Genomic DNA, 19,357 nt, shown 5'->3' with positions numbered 1-19,357 from the left:
TTCTTTGTACTTGTCTAGGCCTAGAATCTTTTAGTGGAAAAAAAGTATTTAGAAGACAAAAATCAGGCTGAGCGCAGTGGCTCACGCCTGTAATCCTAGCACTTGTGGAAGACTGAGGCAGGCGGATTGCCTGAGCTCAGGAGTTCAAGACCAGCCTGGGCAACACGGTAAAACCCCGTCTCTACTAAAATACAAAAAATTAGCCGAGGGAGGCAGCGTGCACCTGTAGTCCCAGCTACTTGGGAGGCTGAGGCAGGAGAATTGCTTGAACCCAGGAGGCAGAGGTTGCAGTGAGCTGAGATCGCGCCACTGCACTCCAGCCTGGGTGGCAGAGCAAGACTCCGTCTCCAAAAAAAATACAAAAAAACAAAAAACATAATCTGGATTGCAGGGTTGATCATTGTTATTGGGGTGTTATGGCTTTTCAGATGACAGGAAGAAAATGTACTTTGTAAATTGTTAGTTCAACGAGGTTATGATTGCACAACAATGTGAACATACTTAATGCCACTGATCTTTATTGCCATTGATAACTTTTAAATGGTAAATTTTATGTATATTTTGTCACAATAAAAAGTTTGAAAATCGAGTTCATAATATTTCCAGTTTGGGCCGAGCATGGTGGCTCACGCCTGTAATCCCAGCACTTTGGGAGGCTGAGGCAGGTGGATCACAAGGTCAGGAGTTCGAGACCAGCCTGACCAACATGGTGAATCCCCATCTCTACTAAAAATACAAAAATTAGCCAGGCGTGGTGGTATGCGCCTGTAATCTCAGCTACTCAGGAGGCTGAGACAGGAGAATCACTTGAACCCGGGAGGCGGAGGTTGCAGTGAGCCGAGATCATGCCATTGCACTCCAGCCTGGGCAACAAGAGTGAAACTCTGTCTCGAAAAAAAAAAGCCAGGCGCAGTGGCTCATGCCTGTAATCCCAGCACTTTGGGAGGCCAAGGCGGGCGGATCACGAGGTCAGGAGATTGAGACCATCCTGGCTAACACAGTGAAACCCTGTCTCTACTAAAAATACAGAAAAATTAGCCGTCCATGGTGGCGGACGCCTGTAGTCCCAGCTACTCGGGAGTCTGAGGCAAGAGAATGGCGTGAACCTCGGAGGCGGAGCTTGCAGTGAGCTGAGCTCGCGCCACTGCACTCCAGCCTGGGCGACAGAGTGAGACTTGTCTCAAAAAAAAAAAAAAAAAAAAAAATTCCAGATAGAATTTAACGTCACAGAGTTTTTAACCTGTCCACCTGCCCAATTTTGTATTGTTTCTTTTTTTTTTTTTTTTTTTTGAGACGAAGTCTCACTTTGTCACTTAGGCTGGAGTACAGTGGTGTGAACTTAGCTCACTGCAACCTCTGCCTCCCAGACTCAAGTGATTCTCCTACCTCAGCCTCCCAAGTAGCTGTGATTACAGGCAGCCGCCACCACGCCTGGCAAATTTTTGTATTTTTAGTAGAGACAGAGTTTCACTATGTTGGCCAGGCTGGTCTCGAACTCCTGACCTCAAGTGATCCACCTCCCTTGGCCTCCCAAAGTGCTGGGATTACAGGCGTGAGCCATCACGCCCAGCCTGTGTTTAGTTTCTAATGTTGTTAATATAAGTAGTTATTTACTTATTCAAGACCAGCCTGGGCAATATAGTGAGACCTCAACTCTACAAGAAAATTTAAAAATTAGCTGAGGGTGGTGGCACGCACCGATAGTCCCAACCATTCAGAAGGCTGATGTGGAAGGATCACCTAAGCCTGGGAGGCAGAGGTTGCAGTGAGCCGTGATCATGCCACTGCACTCTATCCTGGGTGACAGAGTGTCCTCCTGTCTCTAAATAATAATAATACCAACACTATAATGAAAATACTGAATCAAGTTTCAAAAAAAAAATTTTTTTTTTTGAGACAGAGTGTCACTCTGTCGCCCAGGCTGGAGTGCAGTGGCATGATCACGGCTCACTGCAACCTCTGCCTCCCAGGTTCAAGCGATTCCCCTGCCTCAGCCCCCTGAGTAGCTGGGATTACAGGCACGCACTGCCACACCTAGCTAATTTTTGTATTTTTAGTAGAGATGCGGTTTCACCATGTTGGTCATGCTGGTCTCAACCTCCTGACCTCGTAATCTGCCCGCCTTGGCCTCCCAAAGTGCTGGGGTTACAGGTGTGAGCCATCGCGCCTGGCCTAACATTTCTTTGTAGTTCTTTTTGTCCACAGAGACTATCCTACAAAGAATATACAATCAAGGTGTTGAGTTAAAGGAACTTGAAATAATTATTTCTCTGGTGTTTATATTATCAATTAAATATAGTTAGGTCCGTTTGATGTGTTTTCAACTTCAGGGTTCACTTTTTTCTCATTTAATTTTATTTTTTGATAAGATACAGCATAAGAGAGTCACATGGTGATAAGACAGAATCAGTAATAGAATGTAGCCCTTTTTTTTTTTTTTTTTTTTTTGAGACGGAGTCTTTCTCTGTCCCCCAGGCTGGAGTGCGGTGGCGCGATCTCGGCTCACCGCAACCTCCACCTCCTGGGTTCACGCCATTCTCCTGCCTCAGCCTCCCGAGTAGCTGGGACCACAGGCGCCCGCCAGCACGCCCGGCTAATTTTTTTGTATTTTTTAGTAGAGACGGGGTTTCACCGTGTTAGCCAGGATGGTCTCAATCTCCTGACCTCGTGATCCACCCGCCTCGGCCTCCCAAAGTGCTGGGATTACAGGCGTGAGCCACCGCGCCCGGCCTATGTAGCCCTTTAATGCCACCAGAAATCCAGAGAGAGAAATAAGCTAGGGTTTTATTCAGTAGCAGAGTGATCTCCATCCAGGGTCTGCTTGGATGGACTCCCTCTCTGACACCACAAGGTCCCCTTGGCTACCTGTCAGCCTCTTGGAGACTCCAGTGGAAACATCTCAGCCATAGACAGCAATCTTCCTCTCACACTGCAGTTTCAAGATGATCTGGTATTCTGCTGGGAAATTTTGCCTGGTGTTCTCAAACTCACATTTGTCATCCCAGTAATGGGACTACTTTTTGCAACTGTCTGCCCCAAAACCAAACGAGGATACCTGGGAGATGGGATAAGACAAGAGATGGTGGTGGGGTAACAGGCTGGATCCTGCCCTGCCTCCATGCACACCTATCATGCCTTCAGCACCACTCACTCAACCGCTAGTGTGCCAGCCTTCCTCTTGGAGCTGGGAGGAGACTGGAGTTCACCTTCTTCAAGGAAGACAGACTCTAAATACTTATAGTGACCCCAGAGCCCAGAAAAGAGAGCACCAACTAGTTGTTCTTCATTATATATTGAGAGAAGAGAGGATTCCCCTGGGAGACAAGCGAAGCGCATTCCAGGCAGAGGGAGCAGGGTGTGAGAAGGCGTGAGGCAGCTGGTATGTCTGGGGAACCCCAGGAAGTCCAGTGTGGGAATCTGGGAGAGAGGAGAGGGGTCAGATCATGTAGGGTGTTGAAAGCCAGGCAGAAAGTTTTAGATTTAATGGGAAGTCCCTGGGAAGACAGATTTTTTTTTTTTTTTTTTTTTTTTTTTTTTTTTTTTTTTTTTTGGAGATGGAGTTTTGCTCTTGTTGCCCAGGCTGGAGTGCAGTGGCACGATCTTGGCTCACCGCAACCTCCGCCTCCCAGGTTCAAGCGATTTTCCTGCCTCAGCCTCCCAAGTAGCTAGGATTACAGGCATGTGCCACGAAGCCCAGCTAATTTTGTATTTTTAGTGAAGACGGGGTTTCTCCATCTTGGTTCAGGCTGGTCTCGAACTCCCGACCTCAGGTGATCAGCCCGCCTTGGCCTCCCAAAGTCCTGGGATTACAAGGCGTCAGCCCCCATGCCCAGCCAAGAAGACAGAAATTTTGAGTGGCAGAGGAGTGAAAGTCTGTGAGTTGTAGGAGATATCTTACCTGGTCACAGGTATGCAAGGCATACAACAGAGCCACAAACTCTAAGGATGGATACTGACCGTGGTTCTCCAGGCAACCTTCCTGGATATACCTGAGGAAGTAGAGGCTGATCACCAGCACCTAGGAAGATGGAGAAGGGGACTGACCTGAAGCCTGTCCCATGGCTACACACCGTCGTGTTGTCCTACCACTTTTCTCTTTCCTTCCTGGGACCCTCACCTTATCTTTGCTGTCTTTGGTTCCACCAGGAACCTGGACCATCTGAAATCTAAAAAGAAATTGAGGTTTGGGAGGATTTCAAAGTCATTTGACAAGCAGACTTCAGCCTTAAGTAAGCCTTGGGGGTGCCCCAGTATCCAGCCAGGGTCTCTTTGGAGTTACCTCTGTCACTCCCTACAGTGACCTCCCTCCCTGACATACCCAGGGTTTTTTTGCTTCCACATGCTTGTCTGTTTATGCAGTACACTTATGAACCACTCCAGACCAGATGAATTCAACGGAAGCAGCAGCAGTCGGGTACCGGGGTCCTGAGAGCTGGCAATCCCAGGGTACATAATGCGCAGGGTGATCCTGTTCCCCACATCTGCCTCAAAGCCTTGGACGGGGCCTGGTTCATCCTGAAAAGGAAGTTAGGATGGTCATTTAGAGGAGGAAAAGCCTTCGGCTTGGCCTTGGTCTCCACCTCCTACCCTGCACCCACCTGAGGACCACTTCATGTTGATTAATCCTGAAGCCAAGACCAGAGCTGCGTAGAGACCTTGAGTTTCCCACCACTGCACAGACCCGGCAGTTGGACACCACATGGCCCAGTGGGCATAGGGGAGGTGCTTTAATCAGCTGCTGCTGCTTATCCTCAACCTCCTTCTCTGACTTGACTCTCTTGAGTCCCTAGGAGCATAGGAGGGAAGAATTTAGGGGCTTGACCCAGGCTCCACCTACCTATGGAAGAAGGTTAGAGCCTGGGGCCATGATAGAGAGATGGCTAGGACCTGGGGTTGGGTCAGGGACTGGACAAAGACCAAGTTTGTGCACTGACCAGCCAGAATATCAGAGCATCATTGGACGTGGGATCTTGTGGCCTCTGTAGGGGTTCAACGGTGCTGTCGAAGCGTCTGTCAAACCAATCAGACTTGCCAGGCATGTGGAGGCAGGCAGAGCATGTCTGGACCTCAGATGAGCAATTGCATTTTCTGGAAAAGTTGCTGGGACAGTGGCAGATTCCCGGGTGTATTTTGGCCATATTACAGAGGTCCTTCTGGCTGGAGTGTTGGTGTAGGAAGGAGGCGATCAGCCACAATGAAAGGACATAGGCAGCCACCAGGCCCAAACTCCTGTATCGAATCATGATCTCTGGCCCTGATGATGGTGCCCCTGGCAGACAGTAGATTGGCCCTGACACCTGGCACTGGGAAGGAGAAGAGGCTGGGGCCACAGACGTCCCCAGCATCCCCCATCCTAATGGCTTCCATCCCTCTCCCAACCCTTGACACTACACCTCCTCCCAAAACCTCCCTCCTGCCTCCCTGGCCACCTACTGATCACTACCAGAACTGCCAAAGCCTGGCCTAGAGGCAGAAAGAAAGGGAGAGAGGACACTTTTTGTGTTCTGTGGCCCCCCTGAGGAAACTGATTCCTAATGGGGTCTTCTGTGCCAGCCCAGTGATATCAGGGACTTATCACAGAGGCTACATTGTGACCTACTACACCAAGGCCCCTCCTTCACCTTGGCATTCAGCCCAGAGCCCAGATGACCAGGGAGGTGTGGTAGTCAAGGGTCCAGGGGACAGGAGGGCACACAGGGAGAGGTTGTGTCCAGGCTGGGGTGGGTGAGCAGGAGGCAAAGAGGGAAACAGAAGGGCCACCTTGGAGATGGCTCACACCTGTAATCTCAGAGCTTTGGGAGGCCAAGGCAGGAGGATCACTTGAGCCCAGGAGTTCAAGAAGGGCCACCTGGAATCTTCTGAAGAGAATTTACTATACTGATGGAAGTGAATATTTGATACCTTTAGCTCTTAACACCTCTCAGGGGTCGACTTTTTAAGAACTGTTTTTTTTGTTTTTTGTTTTTTGTTTTTTTGAGATGGAGTCTTGCTCTGTTGCCCAGGCTGGAGTACAGTGGTGTGATCTTGGCTCACTGCAACCCCCACCTCCTGGATTCAAATGGTTCTCTTGCCTCAGTCTCCCAAGTAGCTGGGACTACAGGTGCATGCCACTGCGCCCAGCTAATTTTCTTTTTACTTTTAGCAAAGACGGGGTTTCACCATGTTGGCCAGGCTGGTCTCAAACTCCTGAGCTCAAGTGATCTGCCTACCTCGGCCTCCCAAAGTGCTGGGATTACAGGTTTGAGCCACTGCGCCCAGCCAATCCAGTGTATATCTTACACTTATAGTGTATCTAAATTCAAACCGTTTTCTCAGAAATACATGATTTATAAATTTGATAAAATTTTACAGTCAAAAAAGATTTACATACTCAAGTTATAACAAGCATACCGAAAAGTTTTCTAAGAACTGAATTGTTTTGAAATTTAGATTAATTAAAATAAATTTAAAAATTCCTTCCTCACTTGCACTTGCTACATTTCAAGTGCTCATCCATCATATTGGATGGTACAGAACTACGGGCTAATTTAATTCTAAAAGTCAACAATCTACTATCAGTGTTTACATTATTGTAACTAGATAAATATTTCCTATAGAGTTTGTAAATGAACTAAGACTACTTTTTTTGTTCATGATAACTTTTTTTTTTTTTTTTTGAGACAGAGTTTCACTCTTGTTGCCCAGGCTGGAGTGCAATGGCACGATCTCGGCTCACTGCAACCTCTGCCTCCTGGGTTCAAGCAATTCTCCTGTCTCAGCCTCCCGAGTAGCTGGGATTACAGGTGCACACCACCACGTCTGGCTAATTTTTGTATTTTTAATAGAGACGGGGTTTCATCATATCAGTCAGGCTGGTCTCGAACTTCTGACCTCAGGCGATCCACCCGCCTTGACCTCCCAAAGTGCTGGGATTACAGGCATGAGCCACTGCGCCTGGCCTTTTGTTCATGGTAACTTTCTTTTTTTTTTTTTTTTTTTTTTTGAGACGGAGTCTTGCTCTGTCACCCAGGCTGGAGTGCAGTGGCGCAATCTCGGCTCACTGCAAGCTCCGCCTCCTGGGTTCACGCCATTCTCCTGCCTCAGCCTCTCTGAGTAGCTGGGACTACAGGCGCCCGCCACCACGCCCGGCTAATTTTTGTCTTTTTTAGTAGAGACGGGGTTTCACCGTGGTCTCGATCTCCTGACCTTGTGATCCGCCCGCCTCGGCCTCCCAAAGTGCTGGGATTACAAGCGTGAGCCACCGCGCCTGGCCCTGTTCATGGTAACTTTCTAAGAAAGGGTGTGTAGGAGATAAAACTTCTAAGTTTGCATGTCTAGAAAAGCCATTATTGTGCTTGCAGGAGGTAGAATTGTGTTACTAAAAAATATATATATATTTAAGTTCTAACCCCTGATACTTATGTGACCTTATTTGGAAGTAGAGCCTTTGCAGATACATGAGAATGGGCCCTAATCCAATGACTAGTGTGTTTATAAGATGAGGGAAATTGTCCGGGCGCAATGGCCCATGCCTGTAATCCCAGAATTTTGGGAGGCCAAGGCAGGCAGGTCACTTGATGCCAGGAGTTTGAGACCAGCCTGGCCAACATGGCAAAACCCAGTATCTACTAAAATACAAAAAATTAGCCAGGCGTAGTGGCGGGCACCTGTAATCCCAGCTACTCAAGAGGCTGAGGCAGGAGAATTGCTTGAACCTGGGAGGCAGAGGTTGCAGTGAGCTGAGATCATGCCACTGCACTCCAGCCTGGGTGACAAGAGCAAGACTCCATCTCAAAAAAAAAAGATGAGGGAAATTTGGAAACGGAAGACACAGGGGAGTATGCCATGTGAAGTTGGAGGTAGAGACTGGAGTGATGCCTTTGATGCAGGGCAGGCAATCCCCAAAATTGGGGCTTAGCCTGAGAGGGTTCTTGGCTTTGCCCTGATGCAATCCAGTGGTGTTAGCAACCTGTATTGAGGCAGCATTGCACAGCAGCAGCAGAGGTACACTGCTTCTTGTGGAGCAGGGCTACCCCATAGGCAGTGTGCCCAGAGTTAGCAGCTCAGCAGCAGCTCTGCAATCCTATTTATACCCACTTTCAACTACATGCAAATTAAGGGGTGAATTATGCAGAAGTTTTCCAGGCACAAGCAGTCCTCCTGCCTCAGCCTCACAACATGCTGGGTGTGAGCCACTGCGCCCAGCCAGAAGTCTGATTTTTTATTCTTTGTTAACTGTAGCAGTTGGATTCTTGGTCTTGTTCAACAGACTGGTAAACTTCAGAGAAAAACAATTTGCCAGCTAAATATTTAGTAGTTTACAGGATGATGCAAAAGCTAGAGAACCGGGCTCAGTCTATCATGAGATGCAAAACATGGCCAAAGACTACCCCAAGAATGGCCCACTTGGAATGCCACCACTGCTGCCAACACAACTGGGCCCTTGACACTGTGGTAGTCCTATTATGGCAGATTCTTTTCAGCTCTTTCCATATGGAAGAGCAGTTCATTTCCCCACTTCTTGGATCTTGGATCACTTTATGACTTGATCTGACCAATAGAATGCTGCAGAAGTGACACTGTAAGGGCTAGGCACAGTGACTCACACCTGTAATCCCAGCACTTTGGGAGGCCAAGGCAGGAGGATTCCTTGAGCCTAGGAGTTCAAGGCCATCCTGGCCAACATGGCAAGACCCCCTTTCTACAAAAACAGAAATTAAAATTAACTGGGTGTGGTGACATGCATTTGTAGTCCCAGCTACTCAGAGGACTTAGGTGGGAGGATCCCTTGAGCCCAGGAGGTTGAGGCTGCAATAAGCCATGATTGTGCCACTCCATTCCAGCCTGGGCAACACAGTAAGCTCTGTCTTAAAAAAAAAAAAAAAAGCGAATTGGAACTGAGGCAGCTAAAAAAACCTGGGAACTTCAAAATGCTAAACCTTCTATGAAAAGCTGGGCAAAAAAAAAAATAAAACCCTCACCCTCCGGCATGGGTGAAACAAGGAGGTTTACTTCTTTTATCGAAGTGGGTAAAGAGCCTCCCCCAACAACTCAAAGTCTGGGTTTGCATTTGGCATGAAATTGAATCTAAACTTATACCTCCTACATGATCCAGGGGACCAGGCAAAGAAATCAACTCAAATATTGCCCCTGAGATCTGGAAGGCACGTCTGGCCCATCCCTCCCGGACACTGTGGTTGCAGGTAAGACAATCAGGCCAGGATTTTATTCAGTACCAGACTGATCTTACAATTTCCTCCTGCCCTTTACCCACCCAGAAATAGGACTTGTGTGGACTCAGCTAGGCTGAGTTTGTGTGAACAGTGAGCTTGTCCACACACTAGCTGATGGATGACTTCGATTTCTGCTTCTGCACTAGATGTGGGCAGTATTTCCTTGGAGCCCTTGGTCTGATTATCCTCCTTCCAGTGATAGAAACACTTTCCTTGCTATTCTGATCCAAATCCAAAGAGGGTGACCTAGTGGATGAGAGAGGGACATGTGCGTCAGCAGGCGGATTCCTGTCCTCACCCCTGCCTCCCTTCACTCAGCACCCAGGATGACAGGTTGCCCCTGGGAGCTGGGAGAAGACTGGAGCTCACCTCCAGGAAACAGACTCTGGACACTCTCCTAGAGTCACTGAGGATCCCAAAAAAGAGAATGTCAACTCGCTTCTCCTCATGATATTGGAGGAAGAGAGGGGAACCCCCAGGACATAAGAGAAGGGCATTCCAGGCAAACGGAATCGTGCATGAGAAGGCATGAGGCAGCTCATGTGTCTGGGGAATTCTAAGAGCCCATTATGGGAGCCTGGGAGACAGGAGGCAAGGGGAGGAGTCAAAACATGTAGAGTCCTTTTTTTTTTTTTTTTTTTTGAAATGGAGTCTCGCTCTGTCACCAGGCTGGAGTGCAGTGGCGCAATCTTGGCTAACTGCAACCTCTGCCTCCCGGGTTCAAGCGATTCTTCTACCTCAGCCTCCCGAGTAGCTGGGACTACAGGTATGTCTGGCTATTTTTTGTATTTTTAGTAGAGATGAGGCTACCACCACGCCTGGCTATTTTTTGTATTTTTAGTAGAGATGGAGTTTGACCATATTGGCCAGGCTGGTCTCAAACTCCTGACCTCATGATCCACCCGCCTCAGCCTCTCAAAGTGTTGGGATACAGGCATGAGCCACCATGCTTGGCCTACATGTAGAGTCTTGAAAGCTAGGCAGCAAACTTTAGGCTCCATGCTGAAGGCATTGAGGAGCAGGAATTTTAAGAGAAGAAGATACAAGAATCTTTCCTGCCTGGGCACAGTTGCGCAAGACACAGAACAAAGCCTTGGGCTCCAGGAATGACCCTGACCCTGGTAAGTCAGCCAGTTATCCTGGTTGCACCTGGGGAGGAAGCGGGAGGGAACTGACCTGGGGCCCTTCCCACAGCCACATCCTACCCCTTTTCCTATTACCCCTCACCGTGTCTTTGCTATCTTCCACTCCACTAGGGAACCAGACCATCTTCCAAAATCTGAGAAAGAATTGGAGGTGGGGGAGTTTGGGCCACAAGACCTGGAAAAGTCCTGCAAGTGTCCCCAGTAAGCCAATAGAGGATCTTCCCAGAGCCCTTGCTGTTATTCCCTGCAGTGATCTCCCCTCACCCCCAAACAGAGAATGTCTGGGGACACCTCCTCCATCACCTCATCACTTAGAGCGTCTGAAGTCCACACCAGGTCAGAGAGCTTCCACAGTAGCATCTCTAGCTGCATCCAGGAGCCCTGGTCACTGGCATTCCTGGGATAGATGAAGCATTGTGTATGGTTTGGTTCCCTGCGTCCATCTCAAAGCCCTGGACTTGGGGCCCGCTTCATCTTGGGAAGGGGAGAAGAAACTGACAGAACTGTGGGGCAGGCCTGGCCCTCCTGCTCCCGCCCTCTCCCCAGCACCCACCTGAAAACCACGGGGTATTGGTCAATGTCGTTGCCAAGGCTGGAGCCCTGCGGGATCTGTGGGCACCCCAACAGCACACAAGTCCCACAATGGAAATCAAAATGGCTCACCGAGAGCCTGGGAATCCCTTTAAACAGCTTCCTCCACAATTTCCCAAGCTCGCTCCCTGAGTTCATGCCCTGGAAACAGCAAGAGGGAGATTAGGGGCTGGGCACAGGGGAGAGAAAACAGAGCTGGGTGGGTGAGATCTCCATCCAGAGGCTGTGAAGACAGGGCCAAGGGCAGGGATTTGGGCGGAAAGTGGGAGATGGGTGAGGCCCGGGAAGCACGGGGGATGGAGCCGGGCCCAGTGTTGACCACTGACCAACCACCAGAGCACAGTGTCAGAGTTCATAGACTCTCTTGTCCTCATCAGGTACCCCATGGCCTTCCTGGAGCACACATCAAGCCAGTTCCATTCGTCGGCTGTGTGGTGGCAGGAGGAGCAGTTGAGGGTCTCAGAAGGGCAGCCACACTTCCCGGAACTGAACCAAGGGCAGTTGCAATGCCGTGGTACCAAGTACATTCGTTTTTCCTGGGGTGCCGATTCAGGTGTCGGATCCAGATAGGGGGTCATCAGCCAGAGGATGAGCACCCAAAAGACCCACAGGACAAAAATCTGCCAGCGCTGCATGTCTGGCCCAGGCGGTGGCTCCCGTGGCGGGCCGCAGACTGGCTTCTCTACCTGGAAGGACGAAGGGCTGAGGCCACAGACAGCACCAGCTTCCCTCTGTCCTCTCGGCCTCCACAACTCCCCACCCTCCACCCTCCACCTCCTTCCAACCCCTCCTCTGCTGCCTCACTATCCATTTGCTCACCCCCAAAACGGTCTCTGACTGGGCATGGGGTGGAAGAGGCAGAGAGACAGCATGTGGCTAGTCCTGCGAGGGGAAGGAATACCTCAGTGGGCCCTTGGTGTTATCCCAGTTATATCATAGATCTCATCACAAAGTACGCATTGTGACCTCCCTCCTTTAACCTGCCTGGAAAAAGCCACCACCCTTCCCTTTCTCTGACACCCAAACGACCTCCACTGGATGTAAGATCCATGAGGACAGGGCCTGACCTAGTCTGTCTTCTCCTCTGCAGCTCTAAGACTTAGAATCGTTTAATAAATATTTATGGGATAAATAAACAGGGGTTGAGAGGGAACTTTTTTTTTTTTTTTTTGAGATGGAGCTTTTGCTCTGTCGTCCAGGCTGGAGTGCAGTGGCGTGATCTTGGCTCACTGCAACTTCCACCTGCCTGGTTCAAGCAATTCTCATGCCTCACCCTCCCAAATAGCTGGGACTACAGGCACCTGCCAACACGCCTGGCTGATTTTTGTATTTTTAGTAGAGACAGGGTTTCGCCATATTGGCCAGGCTGGTCTCAAACTCCTGACCTCAAGTGATCCACCCACCTCAGCCACCCAAAGTGCTGGAATTATAGGCATGAGCCACCATGCCCAGCCGGGAACTTTATTTTTTAATTTTTATTATTATTATTATTTTGAGACAGATTCCCAAAGTGCTGGAATTATAGGCATGAGCCACCATGCCCAGCTGGGAACTTTATTTTTTTATTTATATTATCATTATTATTTTGAGATGGAGTTTCACTCTTGTCACCCCTGCTGGAGTACAGAGGCATGATCTCGGCTCACTGCACCCTCTGCCTCCGGGGTTTAAGTGATTCTCTTGCCTCGGCTTCCCAAGTAGCTGGGATTACAGGTGCCTGCCACCATGCCTGGCTAATTTTTTTTGTATTTTTAGTAGAGACAGGGTTTCCCCATGTTGGTCAGGCTGGTCTCGAACTTCTGACCTCAGGTGATCCACCCGCCTTGGCCTCCCAAAGTGCTGGGATTACAGGCATGATTCACTGCACCCCACCCCAGCTGGGAACTTTAAATGTACTTGTGTGTGATGCCCTCTCTGGAGTTGTGTGACATCAACTCAATCCTCTCTTGTAGTCTCTAGACCCCATATCCAACAGCCTACTGAATTGCCACTTAGATGGCTCAGAGACATCTCACCTGAATAAGCCTGAGACTGAACCCAGGATTTTCCCTGTAAACCAACCCTTCCCAAAACTTCTCTGTCTCTTTTGTTTTGTTTGAGACAGAGTCTTGCTCTGTCACCCAGGCTGGAGTGCAGTGGCGCAATCTCAGCTCACTGCAACTTCTGCCTCTGGGGTTCAAGCAATTCTCCTGCCTCTGCCTCCCGAGTAGCTGGGATTACAGGTGCGTGTCACCAAGCCTGGCTAATTTTTTGTATTTTTAGTACAAACGGGATTTCACCATGTTGTCCAGGCTGATCTCAAACTCCTGACCTCAGGTAATCTGCCCACCTCGGCCTCCCAAAGTACTGGGATTACAGGCGTGAGCCACTGCACCCAGCTTCAAAACTTCTCTATCTCAATAAATGGTTCTACCATGTACCCAGTTATTGAAACCAGAACTCATGTATTCTTAATTCCTCCTACTCCTATGATACCCAAATTCTTTTTTTTTTTTTTTAGGACAAAGTCTCGCTCTATCACCCAGGCAGGAGTGCAGTGCCACAATCTTAGCCCACTGTAGCCTCTGCCTCCAAGGTTCAAGCAAGCCTTTCACCTCAGCCTGCCAAGATGCTGGGACTACAGAAGTGTGCCACCACACTAGACTTATTTATTTATTTAATTTATTTTTGAGACAGAGTCTCACTCTGTCGCCCAGGCTGGAGTGCACTGGCACAATCTCAGCTCACTGCAACCTCTACCTCCCAGGTTCAAGTGATTCTCATGCCTCAGCCTCCCAGGTAGCTGGGACTACAGGTGCACAACATCACACGTGGCTCATTTTCGTATTTTTTGGTAGAAACGGGGTTTCACTGTGTTGGCTAGGCTGGTCTCCATCTCCTGGTCTCAAGCAATCCACCCACCTCGGCCTCCCAAAGTGCTGGAATTACAGGTGTGAGCCACCGAGCCTTGCCATTTTTTTTTTCTTAAGTAGAGATGGGGTTTACCGTGCCAGCCCTGTCTCGAACTCCTGAGCTCAAGTGATCCACCCTCCTCGGCCTCTCAAAGTGCTGAGATTACAGGCATAAGCCACTGCGCCCGGCCTCAAATCCATTTTTTAATTCATTTGTTTCTATTTCTAAGTCATCTTCTTCGACTCCACTGCCACCCCCTTAATTCAATTGTAGTCTTGTAAAGATAGGAAAAAAATGAAAATTTTTGAGTTGTTTTTAAGGTTTAAGAAAAAACAGAACATTTTGGTTTTCTAAAAAATAAAAACATTTTATTCAATGGGATAAGAACAGTAAAATTCTTCATTTTAACTAGTGGAAAGCTGCACTGGCTATTGTATAGCTTTTAAATCAATTCACCCAAAAATCTGAGTAAGGTCTGTAGGCTAGTTAATTATATCATACCAATGTCAAGTTCCAGGTTTTGAAAAAGTACCATATGGGCTGGGCACGGTGGCCCACGCCTGTAATCCCAGGATTTTGGGAGGCAATGTGGGCGGATCACCTGAGGTCAGGAGTTCGAGACCAGCCTGACCAACATGGAGAAACCCTGTCTCTATTAAAAATACAAAATTAGCCGAGCATGGCGACGCATGCCTGTAATTCCAGCTATTCGGGAGGCTGAGGCACGAAAATCGCTTGAACCCGGGAGGCGGAGGATGCGGTGAGCCGAGATCGCGCCACTGAATATGATTTTAGCTGGGCAAAAAGAGCTAAACTCCGTCTCAAAAAAAGAAAAAGAAAAATTACTATATGTACTATATGGTAAGACACTACCATTAAGAGAAAATGAAGGCCAGGCACAGTGGCTCATGCCTGTAATCCCAGCACTTTGGGAGGCCAAGGTGGGGTTTGAAGCTTGAAGCCAGGAGTTTGAGACCAGCCTGGGCAATACAGCAAGACCCCTTCTCTACACACACACACACACACACACACACACACACACACACACACAATTAGCTAGGCTTGGTGGTGTGTGCCTTTATTCCTGGCTATTTGGGAGGTTCAGGTGGGAGGATCACCTGAGTCCAGGAGTTAAAGGCTGCAGTGAGTTATGATAGCAGCCATAGCTGCTAGTGGATAGCAAGTTACGCACTCCGGGCTGGGTGACAGAGCAAGACTCTGTCTCTAAAAAAAAATAAAATAAAGCAAAAATAAAGAATAAAATGGGAAAATGGATGATGGGTACGTGGGAATTTTCTGTACTATTTTTACAGTTTCTTCTGTGCCTATGGTTATTTCAAAATAAAAAGGTTTTAAAAATTATCTACCAGCCTGGGCAACGTAGGGAGACCCTATCTCTATAAAAAATACAAAAATTGGCCATTGTGGTCCCAGCTACTCAGGAGGATACTGAGGTAGGGAATACTTGAGCCCAGGAGGTCAAGGCTTCGGTGATCTGTGATTGCGCCACTGCACTCCAGCCTGAGTGACAGAGTGAGACCTTGTCTCAAAGAAAAAGAAAATCATCTAGGAAAAGATGCAAAGCAAGTTTTATTGCTATTTCATTTACATCAACGGCTATATTTTTTTTTTTCTTTTTTGAGACGGAGCCTTGCTCTGTTGCCAGGCTAGAGTGCAGTGGCCTGATCTCAGCTCACTGCAACCTCTGCTTCCCGGGTTCAAGAGATGCTCCTGCCTCAGCCTCCCGAGTAGCTGGGACTACAGGTCCGAGCCAGCACGCCCAGCTGGTTTTTGTATTTTTAGTAGACACAGGGTTTCACCATGTTGACCAGTATGCTGTCGATCTCTTGACCTTGTCATCTGCCTGCCTCGGCCTCCCAAAGTGCTGGGATTACAGGTATGAGCCACTGTGCCTGGCCAACTTGTATAATTTTTAAAATTTTTGTAAACTCATAAAATTTACCACTTTAACCATTTTAAAAAATATTTTGGCTGGGTGTGGTGGCTTATGCCTGTAATCCTAGCACTTTGGGAGGCTGAGGCAGGCGGATTGCCTGAGCTCAGGAGTTCAAGACCAGCTTGGGCAACACGGTGAAACCCCATCTCTACTAAAATACAAAAATTAGCCAGGCATGGCGGCGTGTGCCTGTAATCCCAGCTACTTGGGAGGCTGAGGCAGGAGAACTGCTTGAACCCGGGAGGCAGAGGTTGCAGTGAGCTGAGATCTAGCCACTGCACTCCAGCCTGGTGACAGACTCCGTCTCAGGAAAAAAAAAAAAAAAAAAAAAGAAAGTTCTAGGATACATGTGCAGGTTTGTTACATAATGTGTGCCATGGTGGTTTGCCGCACCTATCAACCCATCATGTAGGCATTAAGCCCTGCCTGCATTAGCTATCCTGATGCCCTCTCCCATTGGCCTGCCCGCCAAGCAGGCCCCAGTGTGTGTTGTTCCCCTCCCTGTGTCCATGTGCTCTCATTGCATTTTATCCATTTTTTTATGTGCAACCATCACTATCTAGTCTCAGAACGCATTAATCACTCCAAGCATACTCTAGTGAATTGAATAAAACTAGAATCAATTATATGACATTCATATCCCCACTACCCATTTTTTCCAGATCTTAACATTTCTTTGCTTTTGCTGTTCTGGTGTTTAGGTATGAATATATGTTCATTTATCCTGTTACAGTACATTCAGTCTTCCTAAATATGAGAACTCTTGCCTTTCATCAATTCTGGGTAATTCTCAGCCATTTCTTTCAAATATTGCCTCTCCCTTATTCTCAGTATTCCCTCCTATTAGGAAATTCCTATTAGGCAAATGTTGGATTTTTTTTCTTTCTATCCTTCAAGTATCTGAATCTCTCTTTTACATCTATGATTTTATTTCTCTATGTTACATTATAGGTAATCTTTTTCAGCTCCATCTTTCTGTTCAATATTTCTCTCTCTCTCTCTCTCTTTTTTTTTTTTTTTTTTTTTTTTTTTGAGATGGAGTTCTCACTTTGTTGCCCAGGCTGGAGTACAGTGGCCCAATCTCAGCTCACTGCAACCTCCACCTTCCAGGTTCAAGCAGTTCTCCTGCCTTAGCCTCCCAAGTAGCTGGTATTACAGACGTTCATCACCATGCCTGGCTAATTTTTGTATTTTTAGTAGAGAGAGGGTTTCACCATGTTGGCCAGGCTGGTCTCAAACTCCTGACTTCCAGTGATCCACCCGCCTTGGCCTCCCAAAGTGCTGGGATTACAGGTGTGAGCCACTGCACCCAGCCAATATTTCTCTCTTTAACTGTGCCTAGTTGGTTGTTTAGCCCTTCTACTGGTTTTAAAACTTAAATGACTATTTTTCATTTCTAGAAATTCTTTGAAATGTATTTTCACTCTTTTTTTTTTTTTTTTTTTTTTTTTTTGCTATGGAGTCTCACTCTGTCGCCAAGGCTGGAGTGCAGTGGTGCAATCTCAGCTCACTGCAACCTCCACCTCCCGGGTTCAAGCGATTCTCCTGCCTCAGCCTCCTGAGTAGCTGGGATTACAGGTGTGCGCTGCCATCTTGGGAAAGTCAATTCACCCCTTGGCTTCCTCATCTATAAAATGAGACTTGAAGTAGCACCTAGGCTGCGCATGCGGTGGCTTACGCCTGTAATACCAGCACTTTTGGAGGCTGAGGCAGGTGGATTGCCTGAGGCCAGGAGTTAGAAACCAGCCTGGCCAACGTGGCAAAACCCCATCTCTACTAAAAATACAAAAATTAGCTGGGCATGGTGGCGTGCACCTGTAATCCCAGCTACTCAGGAGGCTGAGGCACAAGAATTGCTTGAACCTGGGAGGCGGACGTTGCAGTGAGCTGAGATCACGCCACTGCACTCTAGCTTGAGTGGCAGAGCTAAACTCTGTCTCAATAAAAAAAAAAAAAAGCACCTAACTCCCACGTTGTTTGGAGGGTGAAATGGATTACAGCAATGGGCATATTGTCCATGTTCAGTAAGTATTAGTTTCTCCTTGCCTTTGCTCCTTCCTTGGTGAGCTGCAGTCAAGCTGCCACAAGTCACCCAACTCCAATGTCCCTCCTCTTCCTTTTTATGGAAGCATTCCCTAACCCAGCATGTTAGTTACTCTCTCTTACAGACTCCCATGGTCCCCTGTGCCACCTCTTATTAAAGTTTTGATCTTAAGTCATTGAATGATTTAAGCTATGCACTTTGAAATAAAACAGACTGGAGTTTAGATATTAGCTTATTAGCCACTCAAAGCTTTTAATCAGGGATAATAGTAGCAGTTAGCGTCCAAGGTTGTTGTTTTTGTTGTTGTTTTGTTTTTAGAGACAGGGTCTTGCTGTATTGCCCAGGCTGGTCTCAAACTCCTGGGCTTAAGTGATCCTCCTTCTCCTGCCTCAGTCTCCCAAGTAGCTGGAACTATAGGTGTGTACCACTGTGCCCGGCCTAAGGTTGTTGTGAAGATGAACTGACATGATATAGATGAAGATAAAAGAGTTTACAACAGGGCAGGTGCGGTGGCTCATGCCTGTAATCCTAGCACTTTCGGAGGCCAAAGCGGGCAGATCACTTGAGGTCAGAGTTCGAGACCAACCTGGCGAACATGGTGAAACCCCATTTCTACCAAAAATATAAAGAATTAGCCAGGTGTGGTGGCAGACGCCTGTAATCCCACTACTCGGGAGGCTGAGGCATGAGAATCGCTTGAACCGGGGAGGCGGAGGTTGCAGTGAACTGAGATTGCACAACTGCACTCCAGCCTGGGTGACAGAATGAGATTCTGTCTCAAAAAGAAAAAAAAAAGTTTACCACTGTATCTGCCACATAGTAGCGGCTTGATAAATTCTAGCTATTTTTTTTTTTTTTTTTTTTTTGAGATGGAGTCTCGCTCTGTCACCCAGGCTGGAGTGCAGTGATGCGATCTCGGCTCACTGCAACCTCTGCCTGCCGGGTTCAAGCCATTCTCCTGCCTCAGCCTCCCAAGTAGCTGGGACTACAAGCACGCACCACCATGCCTGGCTAATTTTTTGTATTTTTAGTATAGACAAGGTTTCACTGTGCTGGTCAGGCTGGTCTCAAACTCCTGACCTTGTGATCCTCCCACCTCTGACACCCAAAGTGCTGGAATTACAGGTGTGAGCCACCACGCCCAGCCAATGCTAGCTATTTAAAAAAATTATTATTAGCTATTGTTTTTATTTTTATTATTTTATTAAGGGATATGTTAATATCCATTATTAGGACTGTAACTTTCTTTCTTTCTTTCTTTCTTTCTTTTTTTTTTTTTTTTCTTTTTGAGTCAGAGTCTTGCTCTGTTGCCCAGGCTGGAGTGCAATGGCGTGATCTTCGGCTCACTGCAACCTCTGCCTCCCAGGTTCAAGCAATTCTCCTGCCTCAGCCTCCTGAGTAGCTGGGATTACAGGTGCCCACCACCATGCCCAGCTAATTTTTGTATTTTTAGTAGAGATGGGGTTTCACCATATTGGCTAGGCTGGTCTTCTGGCCTGGCTGGTCTCAAACTTCT

At 47.8% G+C, this 19,357-nt stretch overlaps 1 protein-coding gene and 1 long non-coding RNA gene across 6 annotated transcripts; one reads left to right on the top strand and one right to left on the bottom strand.

The window, feature by feature from the left end:
- Positions 1-2,591: 2,591 nt before the first annotated feature.
- C24H20orf173 (chromosome 24 C20orf173 homolog) lies at positions 2,592-11,583 on the bottom strand. 5 transcript variants are annotated; one of them, XM_063633835.1, is made up of 8 exons: positions 11,275-11,348; positions 11,021-11,089; positions 10,661-10,754; positions 4,935-5,157; positions 4,319-4,786; positions 4,118-4,166; positions 3,899-4,018; positions 2,592-3,417 (listed from the first exon to the last, which is right to left on the bottom strand). In XM_063633835.1, the coding sequence occupies exons 5-8, from the start codon at positions 4,450-4,452 to the stop codon at positions 3,148-3,150; spliced, it is 573 nt and encodes a 190-aa protein (XP_063489905.1). In that variant the 5' UTR covers positions 4,453-4,786; positions 4,935-5,157; positions 10,661-10,754; positions 11,021-11,089; positions 11,275-11,348; the 3' UTR covers positions 2,592-3,147. The 5 variants fall into 5 exon arrangements, 4 of the variants coding, with proteins under 4 accessions (XP_063489905.1, XP_063489904.1, XP_055122665.1 ...); XR_010119416.1 differs by lacking the exons at positions 2,592-3,417; positions 3,899-4,018; positions 4,118-4,166 and having other exon boundaries at positions 4,385-4,515; positions 4,599-4,786; positions 10,911-11,089; positions 11,275-11,583; XM_055266690.2 differs by lacking the exons at positions 2,592-3,417; positions 3,899-4,018; positions 4,118-4,166; positions 4,319-4,786; positions 4,935-5,157 and adding exons at positions 9,184-9,458; positions 10,440-10,491 and having other exon boundaries at positions 10,911-11,089; positions 11,275-11,583.
- LOC134735865 (uncharacterized) lies at positions 10,139-15,115 on the top strand. The gene is made up of 3 exons (XR_010119428.1): positions 10,139-10,333; positions 10,469-10,558; positions 11,326-15,115. It is a non-coding gene; the product is annotated as an uncharacterized lncRNA (long non-coding RNA).
- The last annotated feature ends 4,242 nt before the right edge of the window (positions 15,116-19,357 follow it).

The sequence above is a fragment of the Symphalangus syndactylus genome, chromosome 24 (assembly GCF_028878055.3).
Source record: "Symphalangus syndactylus isolate Jambi chromosome 24, NHGRI_mSymSyn1-v2.1_pri, whole genome shotgun sequence".
In the NCBI taxonomy this organism is placed as follows: Eukaryota; Metazoa; Chordata; class Mammalia; order Primates; family Hylobatidae; genus Symphalangus; species Symphalangus syndactylus.
The sequence above is the reverse complement of the archived record's forward strand: the minus strand, read 5'-3'. Positions and strand labels throughout refer to the sequence as shown.